This window comes from Cygnus olor, chromosome 1 (genome assembly GCF_009769625.2).
Source record: "Cygnus olor isolate bCygOlo1 chromosome 1, bCygOlo1.pri.v2, whole genome shotgun sequence".
Lineage (NCBI taxonomy): Eukaryota > Metazoa > Chordata > Aves > Anseriformes > Anatidae > Cygnus > Cygnus olor.
In genome coordinates, this window is record NC_049169.1 from 140,691,086 (window position 1) to 140,707,166 (window position 16,081).

Consider the following 16,081-nt stretch of genomic DNA (forward strand, 5'->3'; position numbering starts at 1 on the left):
AATCGTCCATATTATTAAATTATTGACACCAATAAGTTGTGACCTGGGCCAGTTCTTGCAGACAAAATCCATGCATGCCCAGGAGCCATTCCGCACAGGCAGCTTGGGTGAAACTGCTCTACTTTGTGGCTGTAAGAGAGTTTAGTTCCTTGGACATGAGCCATGCTATGCTGATTGGCCTCAGGGCAAGAGAATGGTTATTAGTCCATTTTATTTATTAGTATAGACATTGCAATGGAATATTCCTGAAAGTGATTTAATTTCCTTTTAGCAGGCTCCTCTCTTCTCCCATAATTTCCTTAATTGGTCTTTCTGCCAAGTGAAGCTAACTTTTAGCTCATGTGTTGCTCCTAAATATGATTAAACAAGATTAACAAGAGAATATTTGTCTCGGCTCCCAAATGAGGGAAATCACCTCTCTGAGACATAAACAGAGAGCTCACACTTCCTGGGTCAGACCAAAATGGGACAGAGTGGTGGGAGTGCTCCCACCGATCATCTTCAGTTGTGGAAAATCAGGCACCACACAGAAATTTCTTAGATATAAGAGCATGTCTACTGAAAATATTAGCACAGGAGACAGGAAAAGGCACATGGCCAAAGTACACGTGTAACAACAACCACTGAAATCCACAATCCAAGCTAATGCAGGTTTTCAGAGATGCATCTGAAAAGGCCATCAGTAGGTCTGCCACCCTGTGGGCTCACAAACTGCTGGGCAAACCAGGGCTGCATCCTTACACATGGGGGACAGTGGGGCAGTGCCTGTGTAGCTCTGCAGCCACAACTGCAGCGTACATCCCAGAACATCCACACACTGCAGGAAGACCTCTGTCTGTCCTTCCCCTACTCTACAGCCATAACTGGCAACATGGTGAGGAAAACAGGAACATTAGACTGGACGGAAAGTACACCATATAAAAGCAGCTTGATGCATTAGTTCTAATGATACAGCTTCCGTAATGCCCAATTTAATCCAGGAAGAAAACAAACTACTTGTTAAGAAATTCAGAAATGTAGAGGGGAGAATACACATTGAAGAAGAAAGCCTCTGGAGGATGGTTCCTCTCAGCATACTGGAGGATGCTCCCATCTCAAGTCACGCTGCCTTTGTGGTATCGCTTCATTTTAAGTGAATCTTAGCAATGGGGGTAGAAAGTAGGTTGTTTCCTAAAGCTGACAGCTGAAGGCACCAAACCTCAGGCTCATAGCAGTGTGAATATCTGCGATTACCCAAATTTTATTCTTCTTTCATTAGGACTGATAGTGCAGATCCTTTCTGGTATTAATATGCATAATTCTGTTGGCCTCAGAGGAGCTGTGGCAGGGAGAGACAAAATGAGGATCTATCTGGCCTTTTGCCATTAATAACAAGGAATCATTTATCTGTATTGGAACAAGATGGTGATTGTGCCTCTTTTCCAGCTTTGTGGAACACTCTAAATAGAGGAAAAAATTAGAAAGTATTTCACTGTATTATTTTTGTATTGCAGAGAGGCTGGATAATTCATTCTGGATTCTCTCTCTCCTTGTCAAATAACAGGGTGTACACACTCACTACAAAACAGCAATTTGGAAAATTAATTCCACCACATTAGCATGGTAGTGTTTCACCATCTCTTTCATAATGGCCTGCCTCTTCCTAATACAAATCCATCACACATCAGATACTTACACTCTAAAAAGAATACGTGTCTCTTTCCTCTGCACCACTCTATTCAATTCAAAACAGGTCATATTTTGCTGTGCACAAAACTGTCAGTGCCCCACTACATGAATGGCTAATGTCACAGAAGGTGCCTCCATGTCCCATCAGGACCCAGGAGACAGAAGCAGAGGTTACCTTTGAGTGGCATTTATTGTAAGTCTTATTCCCACCATAAGGGTTGCTAGCTTGATCTCCTATTTCCACTAAACTATTTATAGTTTTTGCCTTTTTAAAGTGATATTTTTCATTGACACCGAGATTCATTAAGTTCAAGGTTTAAATACACTGCACACAACAAACTATGCATAATACCCTGTACTACAAACCTCAGACTGCTTTGACACACTGTCTTCAGCAATGACAGTGAACACAGCAAAAATCCAAGTGTGGCAATTCAGGGGGTCTGCTGATGTACAGCTAATTAACAGTTGGCTGACATTATCACTGTTAGTATTGTATTGTACAGCCATTTTATATGCTCAGGGCCAGGGAAGAGACATGCCTGGGTTTGACAAATGGGCTGTGAATGTTTATTGACAAGTGAAAGCCACAATGTGAGCAAAAAAGAGGATGTGCCATGCACGGTGCCCAAACCAGAAGCAATTTCTGCTCAGACAGGCTGATGACGACTAGCGGATCACCTGGAGAGAGACTCCGATGACCTGAGAAAGCCAGTTTGGGGCCAACTCCAAGGAACAAAAGCTGTGAAAAGTCAGGAGTCTCCCCACAGACTTTTGGATGGAGAAAGAGGTAATAAAGAGACCCTGCCAGTAGAGGACCGGCAGAGAAAGGCCAAGGCACCACGTACAGATGGTGCACCCGGAAAGCTGCCAAGGTTTGATGAGTCAGAGGGATGACGGTGTACAAAGGTATGCCTACTCTGTAGTCACTGCCGCTTACATGGACAAAGCCAAAACATCTTCACCTAGCTCTGCTATGGTTGCTAATTTTGCTACAGCAGCACATGGTACCGTAGGACTGCAGATTCTCACTGAGAAGCTGGATGAGGTCCAGGCAGAGAGTTTGACGAAGCTCCACAGTGCTGTCATCCACACCACCGGTGGTACCCAGGCTGGCAGGCTGGAGGAAAGCTGACTTAGGTAAATCGCTGCAAACAGCAACTGCTGTAGAAAAGGTATTGAACAAAAGAGCTGGATGTCATGGTGTGGTAAAAAGAACAATGTTCTTGGAGGTTGAATTAGATGGGTTAACTACGTCTTAATGTTTCTGGGTTTTAGTACCCTCGTTGAAATCGCACATTTTCTAAACACTCTTCAGTACGATTTTTCATTTATTTGAGCAAGAAATACAAAAAGAATGATATTGAAGAAATGCAATTAATGGTATACTTCTGCCAAAATTGTGCTTGAATTGCTCTGAAATTTAGGACACAGAAAGCAAAGCAGTGTTGTGAAAGTTCTTCTGAAAGATTACAGTGAAAATGAATGATATTTTATGCCTCTGATACATTTTTAATGCAATTCTATCACTTTAGAGTACTTCTGTACTCCATGAGACAGAACAAGAAAGGTGGTGTCAGCACATCGGGGCTTCTTCTAGGTTTTCATACTTTCCCTCTCCCCCACCGCCTCTCTTTTGCCTGAAGTTGCTGGGTTCCCCCTGCAGCTTCCCCCTGGGCTCAGACACAAAAACCAATCTGAATTTCCCCATCAAGGTGCCATGCTGAGGGTGGCCTCCCCACCTTTCTCCCAGAGCTGCCCAGCAGTCTCTTTCCAGCAGTGAGACTGCAATAAATCACGCTGCTTACAGAGAGGTAGCTCTTGATCTGCACGCCTGTACTCGTGCAGTGCGGCAACGTGGGTCCTGTTCCACCTGTGGGCTTTTCCCTCTGCGTTGGAAAGCAAGGCGAGTGGTTAGAAATACACGGCTGATTACCATATTTGTGTTCTGTAATTCTTCACATGTCCGACTCCACCAGGAGCTTAACTGAAGCCAGTGGGATCTTACAGTCATTAACATTTACAAGGCAGCAGTTCACAGTTGTTGAACTAACAACCTACCCCAAAGAAACTGATTTTTCTCCCCTCTAAGTATTGACATGTGCTCCGCTGACTGTGATGCTTATTCACAGTGACAGTGTGTTTGGTAGCATTTCATGTTTTCACAGGATTTGTCTTGTGCAGACAGTTTCTAATTTACCTCTGCTCTTGTTTTAATTCAATCAGCTGATGGAGTGCAGCTGATCTCATGGCACATATGGCTGTTCAGGTTTGAAAAAACCCTGAATATTTGATGGGTTGATCCTTAATGCTTTCTGCTAAAGAATTAGCAAGGCTGCTAATGAGCCAAGGGATCCCAAGTGGGGAAAGGGAAAAATACAGAATTAGATGCTGTTTTCATTCAGTTTTTTTACCTTGCTCAAATAAGGAGTCTTGTGTTTTACATACTACAACTAGTTTTACAAGGTAGAGAAATTCAAGCAAATTACTCACTGCAGCCATCACATTTAAAATGCCATGTTTTCATAAGTGGCTGTCCTGTGGCCAGGGGGAGTCACAGCCTATTTGTAAGGGCACCTGAGGGCACTCGACCCTGCACAGGAGGCTTGCAGCACCAAGCAGTTATCCTTCTCTGGCATGTTTGCAGCTGCAGTCTCAGTCCTTTCACTGCTTCCCTAGCTTATTTTTCTCTCCTGAAAAAAAACCTTACCTGTCCTCCATCCCACATCCCATCCTGCCTCCCCACTGCTCCTCACTGTCCCAAAGGAACGGCTTCTTCTGCATTGTCTGGTTGTGTTTGGTTTCCCTGCAGTCCTTGATTTGTGCTCCTGTTGCTCTGGGAAGCTCCATCAGCTTCCCGCTGGTTCTGCCTCCTGCAGCCAAATGGTGTTTGCAGGCCAAGCACTCCACACTGCATCCGTCTCTCCCCAATTCAATGACGCCTCTCATATCAACCCAAAAAAACAGAGGGAACTCACAAGGCCCAGAGCTCAGATTGCATGTGGGTTTCCTTTCAACAAAGCCACCACAGCTCTAGGAAATCACAGCTAAGGCTGGAAGATCAATCTCAAACCACTTATCTTACAAACCCTGAATCGCCTACGCCCAACATGCTCCCTTTTCTCCTTAAATCCATTGCAAATACACTCTGAATGTATATCTGAGTGTATCAGATATAGGTTTCAACAGTTAACTTAGTGGAGAGGCAGGATCCTTGCTGCTCCCATTTTTTTTTTTTTGCATGTAATACAGCAAAATAAACATTTACTCCAAACCCCATCAATAATAACAGAATATACAGTTTCACACACTAATAAAAGCAAATAGAAATCAGCCAAAATTATGAATCTCAATTAGCAAGCCTGTGTTCTAGCAGAGGCAGGGAATAGATTGGCTTTGGAGATGTCTCAGCAATTCAGGCAGCAAATGCTCAGGGCACAGTGGAATTAAGGATATTTGAGTAGTATAACTCGTATTTTCCGCTTCAAAGTTTTCTACCATGTCCTCCACCTACAATGCAAAAGCTTACAAGGAATTGCTTTTTATAGCTACAGTCAGGTAACGCATCTTTTCTCTCTCAATTTGACATTACATCTGCAACTTGGTCTTACTGCAGTTATTTACTTCGAAGTCTCTCCTTAGAAGTCTCTCTATCCTTGACGTGCGTGCCTGCAGCTGGACAGAGAAGTCACTACACTTTGAAGAAGTTGCTCTGAATTAGTGCACGGGGTGAGATTAGGTTCAGGATTTCTGCAGTGATTATAAACTCAGCGGGAGTCCTTACAACAGCTCCAATCTCGACAGGGTTACTGTCTTGTTAATCAACCTCCTTCAGGACTCGAAGCGGTTCTGCGCCTCAGCTCTTGGGGGCTTTCTTTGGAAGCCGCCGTTTTGTGCAGAATGATCTGCCGGTTTACAAAGTCTACAGAGCTCTGATACGTGCAGCAAAAACACATCAGAAAAGGCTAGACTTAGGCCGTGGCACCCTGCATTGCACAAGACAGCACAAAAAACTATACATTCCCATCACAGTTAGTGCAAGATAAGATTTGGTGATTTTCAAGCTATGCCTAAGCTGATTTGGAAACCCAAGTCCAGACGTTAGCTCTGGCTGTGCCCTGGAACCTGTGGGTGGGTGACAGGGTCTGTGCACAAACCAGCCCTGGCCTCCTCTCATACACCAGGGAAAGGAGACACAGGGAAGCAGCTGGAGCAGGTGTGATTTACTCCTACCGCCCTTCGTCTTGACTGGGACCTTCAATAGGACCTGGGGCTTGCTGTGGAAGTGTCTATCCCTTGGAAGATCTGACATGCTGTGAACGCAGTATCTAGGCAGGGTGGATGCTTTCTGCTTTGTGTTGTCAAAGAGACAGCTATAGTGGGGTTCCTTAAAAAGATAAATTTTTAAGCGTCTTCTTCCTTTTCTGATGTTCTGTAAAGCAGCAGAAGAAAGGGAAAGTGGCCCTTCCTATAATAAACACATTTAAGTGTGCCAGTGAAGAGGCATCTTTTCTGAGGGAGAAACAAGGACTGCAGCTTCCTTGGATCTTCATCATTCTGACTCTGGACACCTTTGTGGGAACTGCCTATATTCTGTCCTAGCAGAAGTAAACCTTAGCTTTATTATGCAAACAGCACCTCCAACAAAGCCATGGAAATGACTTTCCTTGTTTCTGAAAACCAGAAAATCCATGTTAAAAGTGAATGGATCTGTTCAGCACAAGAAGAGGGCCCAGAGTACAGTATCTGGAAAAGTCTGGATGCCAGTAATTTATGACGTGAGTAGCTATGGCACATTATTACTGTTGCTGTTTGCACTATCAGTAACAACAACCACTGCTGATACTGATTTGTACTGTGAGATTACCTAAGAATGGCTTTTGTATTATACAAGTCCTTGACTCAGAGAGCTCACTTTTCAAGACAAAAGAGAGCAGGTGGATACATCTGGCCTGACTGGGCTGTACAAGGGACATGTGGGACAGCAATGTTCAAGCATGGGAAACAGAGGTATACCCCTGACCTTACCACTGTTTTTGCACAGTCCTTGTGAAAAAGGAAGCTCTTAAGAGGGGATCTGATGGTAGGCATGGAGGTAAAAGGGAAAGTGTTTAAGGCTCTTCCCTGATCTGATGGGAAGTATGGGAGAAATTAATTCATGCAAAATTTAGCACATTGCTGGGTGACAGAAGCTGGCATTATTGGGTGTGCTAAAGTGGTAGCTAACATGTCAGCACTGATTGGTAGACTTGAAGCTTTAAAAGTGGAAACAAATAGCTCTACTGGATGTGATAGAGAAGGAGATGACAGTGATGAGATGCAAAGACAAATGTGATATGGGCAAGACATATGCCTGACAAAACTGTTGGCTTTCTACGACAGAGTTACAGTACTAATGGATAAGAGAAGAGCAACCGACACCTGGGCTTGTGCAAAGTATTTGACACTGTCCTGCATAACAACCTTGTCTTTAAGTTGGAGAGACATGGATCTGATGGATGGACCACTCGGTGTGTAAGGAATTGGCTGGATGATGGCACTCAAAGTGTTGCTGTCAATGGCTCAATGTCCAGGTGGAGATCAGTAACGAGTGGTGTTCCTAAGGGGCTGGTATTGGGACTGGCACTGTTTAACATCCTTGTCGGTGACATGGACAGTGGGACTGAGTGCACCCTCAGTAAGTTTGCTGATGACACCAAGCTGTGTGGCGTGGTCGACATGCTGGAGGGAAGGGATGCCATCCAGAGGGACCTGGACAGGCTTGAGAGGTGGGACTGTATGAACCTCCTGGAGTTCAACAAGACCAAGTGCAAGGTCCTGCACCCGGGTCAGGACAATCCCATGCACAAGTACGGCCTGGGTGGAGAATGGATTGAGAGCAGGTCTGAGGATAAGGACCTGGGGGCACTGGTTGACAAGAAGCTCGACATGAGCCAGCAATGTGAGCTTGTAGCCCAGAAAGCCAACCGTATCCTGGGCTGCATCAAAAGCAGCGTGGCCAGCAGGGTGAGGGAGGTGATTGTCCCCCTCCACTCTGCTCTGATGAGACCCCACCTGGAGCCCTGCGTTCAGCTCTGGGGCCCCAGCACAAGAAGGACACGGAAGCATTAGAATGAGTCCAGAGAAGGGCCATGGAGATGATCAGAGGGCTGGAGGGGAAAACAGGCTGAGGGAGGAGGAGTTGTTCAGCTTGGAGAAGAGAAGGTTCTGGGGAGACCTCACTGCAGCCTTCCAGTACCTGAAAGGGGCCTACAAGAAAGCTCTTTGTCAGGGAGGGTAATGACAGGACAAGGGGTAATGGCTTTAACTAAAAGAAGGTAGGTTTAGATTAGATAGAAGGAGGAAATTCTTTCCTATAAGGGTGGTGAGGCACTGGAGCAGGTTGCCCAAAGAAGCTGTGGATGACCCATCCCTGGAGGTGTTCAAGGCCAGGCTGGATGGGGCTTTGGGCAACCTGGTCTGGTGGGAGGTGTCCCTGCCCAGGGCAGGGGGTTGGAACTGGGCCATCTTTAAGGTCTCTTCCAACCCAAACCATTCTCTGATTCTATGATTCTATGACATCAAGCTAGGAAAATGATCCGTGCAGCAGCGTGAGTGGACATGTGTAACATTACATTTGTTGAGAGAATTTAGAGAGAATTTAGACCAGAATTATACATTTGTGAAAAAAGAGTCTCAGTTGGAAATGCCACAGAGCAGCAGTCTGCAAGATTTACATTTAGTCTCCGACAAATCGTTGCAAGAGAAGTTCAGAATAGAAAGAGATATCCAGGCTACAGACGTGGAGGATGGGCAGATTGGAGAGGTTATCCACAATGACTGAGTGATCATGTGAGGACAGGAGCTGGAGGATGAAAATGTTGCACTCTGCATTTTAGCCATGTTAAGCCTCAGCAGATAGGGAGATACTGATGTGAAGTGTGTCTTTTGAGCTCTAAGTATGCTTAAACTGCCTACTACCTCCTGCTTTGTGAGAAGCCAGACTCCCAGGTTTGAAAACCCCATGTATCACTTTGTGTGCTTTAAGGTATTCTGAACCTGAGTTTTCAGAACGTTAACTCAGAAAGAAGATGGTAACGGTAAAAGATGCTGGAGGAACCAGGAGCTTCTTGCTCTGGGGGACACTGGGAAAAGTGCCCTGCAGAGCATCTCGGCAGTCCTTGGAAGGAAGAGTTATTCTGCCCAGCTCCTCACCCAGCCACCCTGGTGGGTATTTTTGTTCTTAAGCTGCCTTCTCCAGAGAGACACAGGGTTGCATCCAGCACCATGATCTGTTCAGATGTGAAAAAGAGGTCTTGGCAATACTGCTTGTAGTGGGTTGATTTATTCAGGTTTTAACCAAAGTGAAAGAATTTGTGAATAAATCCTCATGAAGAAAAGGGTCCTATTCATCCAAGAACATGCTGCATGTTTTATCATGAAGCTTCATAAAAATATTTCTTGAGGAATGTGCCCAAGAGTCAAAGAAGAGAGACAGTACCAGCTTGAAGGTGTACCTTACAATCCCTAGTCATACGGTGCACTTTGCATCATATGAGACTGTATGAGACTAGGACCTCTTATATAGCCACTTTCCTACTCGTGGCAGGAACCATGTCTTTTCTCCATTTTTGTGTACTTGAACAATTCACACTTATAAGGAGGAAGACTGGCTTCTTTCACTGCTCTTTTTTAAAGTCCTGCATAAGAAAGGGGCGAATGAGCCTCACACCACATCTATACTCAGTGCATCATGAAAAATGGAAAAAGCTCTCATGAATTATACAGTCTGCTACTAATTTGTAACAAAACAACAGGGACTGAGGCTAAGGGTTGTTGAATATGCAGTTCAGTCCTACAAAAGCCTACTTTGTAAATGTTAGCTAACTAAAAGCTCTGCCAGTGAAGTCATAAGCAATCCATCATAATCACCCTTCGATAAACTCTTTGTCCAGTTTAAGAATTAAAAGCTGTATTTAACATATTCATGGAGAATGGAGAAATGCCTTTAGAAACAGCAGTCTTAATGCACTACTAATCTCTAAACCAAATATTTATAGCCCTGTAGTTTATAAACAATCTGAAATATTTGGGTAGTGGCTGTCCAAGCTGTGGATGCACAGACAATAATAGGGAGGTTTTGACATTCTTTCTACCTGGTTTGGTATTTTACTGACTCTTATATCTGATATATAAGCATTGCAAATTATTGAATTATCAGTGTAGAAAGAGAACTGAAAAGAACAGGAGTTAAAATTATAAAAATGATTCACTGTTTATTAGTTTGTCTGCCTCAGAAAATAATCAATATCAAAGTTGATTCAAGCTCAGATCTGTCTGGGTGTGTATTAATTTGCTCCATGAAAATAAAATAGAAATTACTAGGATAAAAGAAATAATAATTAAATATGGAAATAACTGCAGATTTTGCACATTGTCATTAAATAATGGACATAATGGACATAATGACATTACATAATGGATTCTAATTAAATCCAGGTGGAAAATGACCTTCCTAGACCTCCCTTCAAAATTAAGATTTTTGACAGTCATGATTAATGGAAACATGCACTTTGCATGGTTTGTAAACCTGAAACATCGTTGTACATTTCAGTTTATAATTTATCCCATTATCTGCTTCTGCATGCATGAAGGTCAGCCACACTGGCACAAAGTAGCAGCAAAATCCAGAGGCTCTGGAAGGTTGCTAACACAGATTTATTTTTTTTTTTGTGGGTAAATATTTTTTGCCTACTTGTTCCTTAGAAAGATCACAATCTAAAAGCATAGTATTTTTAACAGCAGTAATTGCAATATCCTTGTTGTTCTCTTGCCTTTTTAGAGTGAACAAAATGGTACTAGAAAGAGAATATTTTTTTTAGAATTCCTACCCGCAATATTTCTTCAATGCAGCTGTTATCTCCTGTTCCACTGTCCTGTAAACAAAATGAGAAAATAGTTTGTTTGTGTTTTAAAAAGAAATAACAAATAGCAGGTTTGAGGACACGCTTGTCACATGAAATATATTCAAAACTCTATTACAGTTTCGAAATGAGGCCAAGTCTTTCCAGCCTCTGAAAAGTTGCACTGCTGAAAATTCTCAAATTATTCCCCATCATCACCACAGGAAGATATAATATTTGCAATGTTTACATATAGCTGGCACATATTTGTATAAACTCATAGGATTTTGTTTATGCCACTTTTGTGTGTGGTTCATGCTGTTTCAGATATACTGCCTATAAGTAGGCATAAGCAAAACGGTTAGTGCCTGTACATAGATCCAATATGTGCCTTTATTTATATTAAATAAATAACATCTGTCTGTATCCTTTGTGCAGGAAAGACTCTGCAGTAATACTGCCTGTGTGAAGTCTGACGATATATAGGGTACGGGCAGCAGTGATGCTGAAAGGAGAGCTGCAGGGGCTGTGACACAAGCTGCCACACCGAGTACCGGGCAGGCAGCATGGCTGTTGTGAGAAGGTTGTGATTCCCTAAAATGCTGGCCCCTAAAACCAGCATGTACATGGTGATGCTGAGGGAGCAGAGGAATTCAGTTCTGAATGATGCGGCTTACTCCAGGGCCATTCTGGAAAGGGGAAATCAGGGATTTGGCAGAGCAGCTATCCCTACTGGTACGATCCTCTCCTACATGCTCTGCTCAGTTGTCCATTGGGACCCTGACTTCTTCCAGCAAAGAAGTGTCTGCTTGTGGTCCCACCCTTCCTGCTGCCCCCTGCCCATGCTCTGCTTGTGCTGCCCAGCACAACTGGGAAGACAGGGCACACCGTGATGCTGGGATGGGATGGAGGTACTGAAGCTGAGGGGCTGCCCATCTCCAGCAGCTCTCCACAACACACAAATGGCTGTTGCATCAAGCAAATTTTCTGGGGGGTTTACTTCAGCACATGAAATTTTCTGGTGGACACCAAGTTGAAAATCAGCCAGCAATGTGCCCTTGCCACAAAGACAGCTAATGGTAGCTTGGTCTTCTTTAGGAGGAGTGCTGCCAGCAGGTTAAGGGATATGATTCTTCCCCTCTGCTCAGCACCGGTGAGGCCACACCTGGAATATTGTGTCCAGTTCTGGCCTTCCAGTACAAGGGAGTACCTGGACATACTGGAAAGAAGATCAAAGAACAACAAAGGGCCATAAAATTGCTGAAGGGACTGTAGTATCTCTCCTGTGAGGAGAGGCTGAGAGAGCTGGGACTGTTAAGCCTGGAGAAAAGAAGGCTCAGGGGATCTTGTCAATCTCTATAAATACCTGAAGGGAGGGTGCAGTGAAGACGGAGCCAGGCTTTTTCCAGTGGTGCCCAGTGCCAGAATAACAGGCAACGGGCAAAACCTGGAAGACAAGAGGTTCCGTCTAAACACCAGGAAATGCTTCTTTATGTCATGGGTGTCTGAGCACTGGTGGAGGTTGCCTAGAGATGTTCTGGATTCTCCCTTCATGGAGGCCTTCAAAAGCTGCCTGGAGATGGGCCTGGGCAGCCTGCGCTTGGTGGCCCTGATGGGGCAGGACTTGGGCCTGGTGGCCTCCAGAGGGCCCTGACAGCCTCAGCCACTCTGGTTCTGTGAAATTCCCCGAAAAATCCCCAAAGTAAAGATTTTGTTTTTTTTTGTTTGTTTTCCTTTTGCAGAATAGAGCTAACTCAGGAGACAGAAGACTGGAGCTTGAGGCCTTTTCATTTGTGTGTGTATGGAAACAAAGTCGGCGTGATTAATTATTGTCCCCAAAGAGCTAGAAGAGAGGTGAGCTTTGTCTTTGCCTCTTATTTTCAAAAAACACCTGGAAGTTCTGACTTTTGAGGTGCCTGTCACCAAATATCAAAGGAATTTGATTTTCTAATGTCCTGAGTTTTCGAATCATAGAATAATTAAGGCTGGAAAAGACCTTCAAGATCATCTGGTCCAACCATCACCCTACTACCAATATCACCCACTAAACCATGTCCTTGTCACCTGAAAACCATACTTCTGTGCCATATCTGAATTTAGGTACTCAAAAGCTCATGAGGGACTTTCAAAAATGGGTGTCTTTGTGCCTACCAGACCCAAATGATACAATCACCCAGTCTGTGCAAGTTGTGTTCCTGAATGCCATCACTGCCACTCCCCAGCTTGAGCTGTGTCACCGAGGAGGCCTGAATTCACAGCCTCCCATAGCCTAGCACCTGTAACCAAGGTCAGAAGCACCACAGCCATGCATAAGTAAGGAAACAATTTATGTTTCATATTTTTTGTGGCTGTTATTTTCATGCCAATTCATAAAAAGTTATAAGGTCTTTATTGTCAGCACTCTAGCTGATCTTTGCTGAGTATGGCCCTTGATGGTTAGACAAATGAATTGCATTAACTCTTAGTGTAACACATCCTTTCAGCTTTACAGTCACCGGGAGTTACGCCACTGATTTCAAAGGGAAAAAATTGTACTACGAAGTCAGTCTGTGGAGAATTACTTGTGTCCTGTGTACTGATGCTAAAGAGCAGCTGCTGTCCCATTCAGACAGGCCTGTTCTCATCACACCAGTGTCTCCACGAGCTGCACAATGCTGTGTCCCACCTTCCCTGCTGCTGGGGTAGGAGACCAAACAAAATAGTTCATGTTGTCAATGAAGCTAACAAGACAGAGAGAAACATGCATATAGAAACTGCACAACAGTCTCTGGATATTTTAGAATTTTAGAAATTGTATTAGTGATTTTTTATTTGTCTCTTCTGTGTGGGTTTCCCTCTATTTTCTTCTTTTCCTTCCCCAAAGCCTGGCATATATTCTTGTGGAGATCAGCAGTGAGTGGTGTCCCTCGAGCATCCATATTGGGACTGGTAATGTCTAATAACTTTATTAATGACATAGGCAGTGCAATATAGTGCACTCTTAGCAAGTTTGTGGATGACACCAAGCTGAGTCATACAGTTGACACGATGGAAGGAAGGGAAGCCATGACAGAAGGAAGGGCATGTAGTGATAGAACAAGGTGTAATGGTTTTAAATTGAAAGAAGGCAGATTATGATTAGATATTAGGATGAAATTCCTCACTCAGAGGGTGGTGAGGCACTGGAACAGGTTGTCCAGAGAAGTTGTGGATGCCCCATCCCTAGAAGTGTTTAAAGTCAGGTTGAATGGAGCTTTGGGCAGTCTGATTTAGTCAGAGAAGTCCCTGCCCATGGCAGAGGGGTTGGAACAAGAAGAACTTTAAGGTTCCTTCCAACCCAAACCATTCAGTTGATCTATTCTATGATCCCACTAACTACAGTGGGGAGTGTAAATTCCTGATCCTCTGTGCTTTGCTTACAGAGCAATGACTCTGCTGCCCTACACAAAGTTCACTATTCTCCTCCATAGCCATCTTATACAAGGAGGCATGAGATGACCTATCACCTTATGCTGTATAGAATGCATAGATGCTAAAATACAGCTTTTTGTTATTATTATTATTTTTTTTTTGTCAAGGCAAAGTTACTGAAGGTAAATTTGGCAACAGAGTATTTCAGAGTAGGTTTAGAAACAAGCTTCTGTTTCAAAATTAAATATTCCTCGTAGAAGTGTAATGAAATAAGTCTGCAGATGCTCATCAGCAAGAAATTACACTTTCCATTACCACAGAACTAAAACTATAGCTATACTCCCCAGCAAATCAAATCTCTGGGCAGAGAGTAAAAAATCTTTTCACTTCTCTCTCTTAGTATGATCACAGTGACTTTCAAAAGGTAAAAATAAATCTGGAAATGCAAGACCAAAGACGTTATGAAAAAATTAAAGTAATATTTGGAAAAAATACAAACAAATTATTTCTACACCATCCTCTTTGTTCTTCATGTTTTGAATGCCAAACATAAATTTATAAATTTATTTTTGCTTTGAATCCTGACTTGCTTGTAAGTATCTTCCATTACTGTTAATATGAAAGTTTCTAGAGTAATGCTGGAGAAGTTAGAGTCCATGTCTTACACACAACAGGCAAAGTCTATTTCATGTGGCTTGCAGCCATAATGTTTTTCTTTGTGTTGTCGTATAATACAGTGCAGAGTGTTGTGGGACCTAGGACAGGTCTGAAAGGTGTCTGAGCCCCGGGTTTGGAAAAGATTCCTCATTCTCATTCTTAAAACTTCTCTTCTCCACTATATCTCTACTTACACTACAGGGGAACCATCACTGCCTGTGAATCTGACAAGCTGAATATAACTTCATGGTTGTATTATAACTACAAAAAATAAAAACTAGCAAATATTTCTTGAAATCTGAATTAAAAGCAGAGATTACATTACCCGTGGGCACCAAATTGCACAGAGCTCTATTTGCATGAGTGGACCTGCCTGATCCATACAATGTTGTGCTGGTGCTGTCTGCATGATGCAGCACCTGCAAAAGGATGATGTCAAAGTGCCTGCAATCTGCACAGGGCAGTCATTCCACCTTCTTGATAGTGTACATGCCACAGAACACCTGTGCAATAAATGTTTGAATTTCTTTAAAAAAAGGTTTTGAGGTTGCTGTTCTCTAAGTTGCTGAACTGCTACCCTGTATTCATCCTGACATTGATGAACGCAGATTGTTTGTATTTTGAGATCTTTCCTAAGAAACTTGCCTTACCGACCCTCCAATGAACCATATTGGTGAAAATATTGGCAAAATATTGGTGACCCTTGGGGGACTAACTGTGGGGGGAAGAGGGCTCGAGCCTCTTCCTCCTGCAACGTTGCTGTGCCCATTGCCTTTGCATCTCACCCAGTGCGGGCTGGGGATCTGCAGACGTCCACATGCACGTGCGGTGGTGCATCGTCAGGTGGGAGGCTGCGAGGAGCTGCTGCCAAGGAGCACGGCAGCGGCTGCTGGAGAAACAGCCAGGAGCATTGCACCACTGATAACGCATGGAGCTAATTACCATGCAAAGCACAGAGAACCGTAAGAAACGAGGCTGACTAAAGGCTACACCAAATCCTTGAGAAACGGGATGTCATTTCAGGAAAAAAAAAAAAAAAAAGACTACATCTGTACAAATTTTATTGCAGAGCATTACTTTATTTTTTCTTCCTTTACCAACAGATTTCACATGGAGGTATATAAAGAAATTCCTCAGAAAGGAATTGCCTGTCTCTGATTCCCTCCTTTCAAATCTTTGCATTAAGAAAAGAAAGAGAAATCTTTTGCCAGATTAACCTAGGAGATTTCTGTGGTACAAGCCTTTGGTGTTATTTCTATCTGTGTTCTTTGCTCTTACAAAGCCTCTGGGAATTACTGAATTTAGCCTCCAACACAAATTAGGCATGATTAAGATCTCTGGGAGGCTGAGGTGCACACTCAGCAGCCTCGCTGCTCTATTCGTGACCCAGGCTTGCTGTGTCGCATTGGGTTACCATTCACCTGCCACCATTGGCCACCATGTGCCCAGCTCTGCTGCCCAAAGTGAGGTTTTAGGCAGGAAAT

The 16,081-nt window shown here is 43.6% G+C and overlaps 1 protein-coding gene across 3 annotated transcripts in view; it reads right to left on the reverse strand.

Annotated features, from left to right (window-relative positions):
• AFF3 (AF4/FMR2 family member 3) overlaps positions 1–16,081 on the reverse strand; it is a 329,942-nt gene that overhangs the window by 170,501 nt on the left and 143,360 nt on the right. For all 3 annotated transcript variants that reach the window (XR_005817547.1, XM_040548075.1, XM_040548810.1), the window contains exon 4: positions 10,539–10,583. Coding sequence is in view for 2 of the 3 variants with exons in the window: in XM_040548075.1 (XP_040404009.1) it covers positions 10,539–10,583 (45 nt within the window). In the remaining variant the exon portion in view is untranslated. The remainder of the gene's footprint in view (positions 1–10,538; positions 10,584–16,081) is intronic.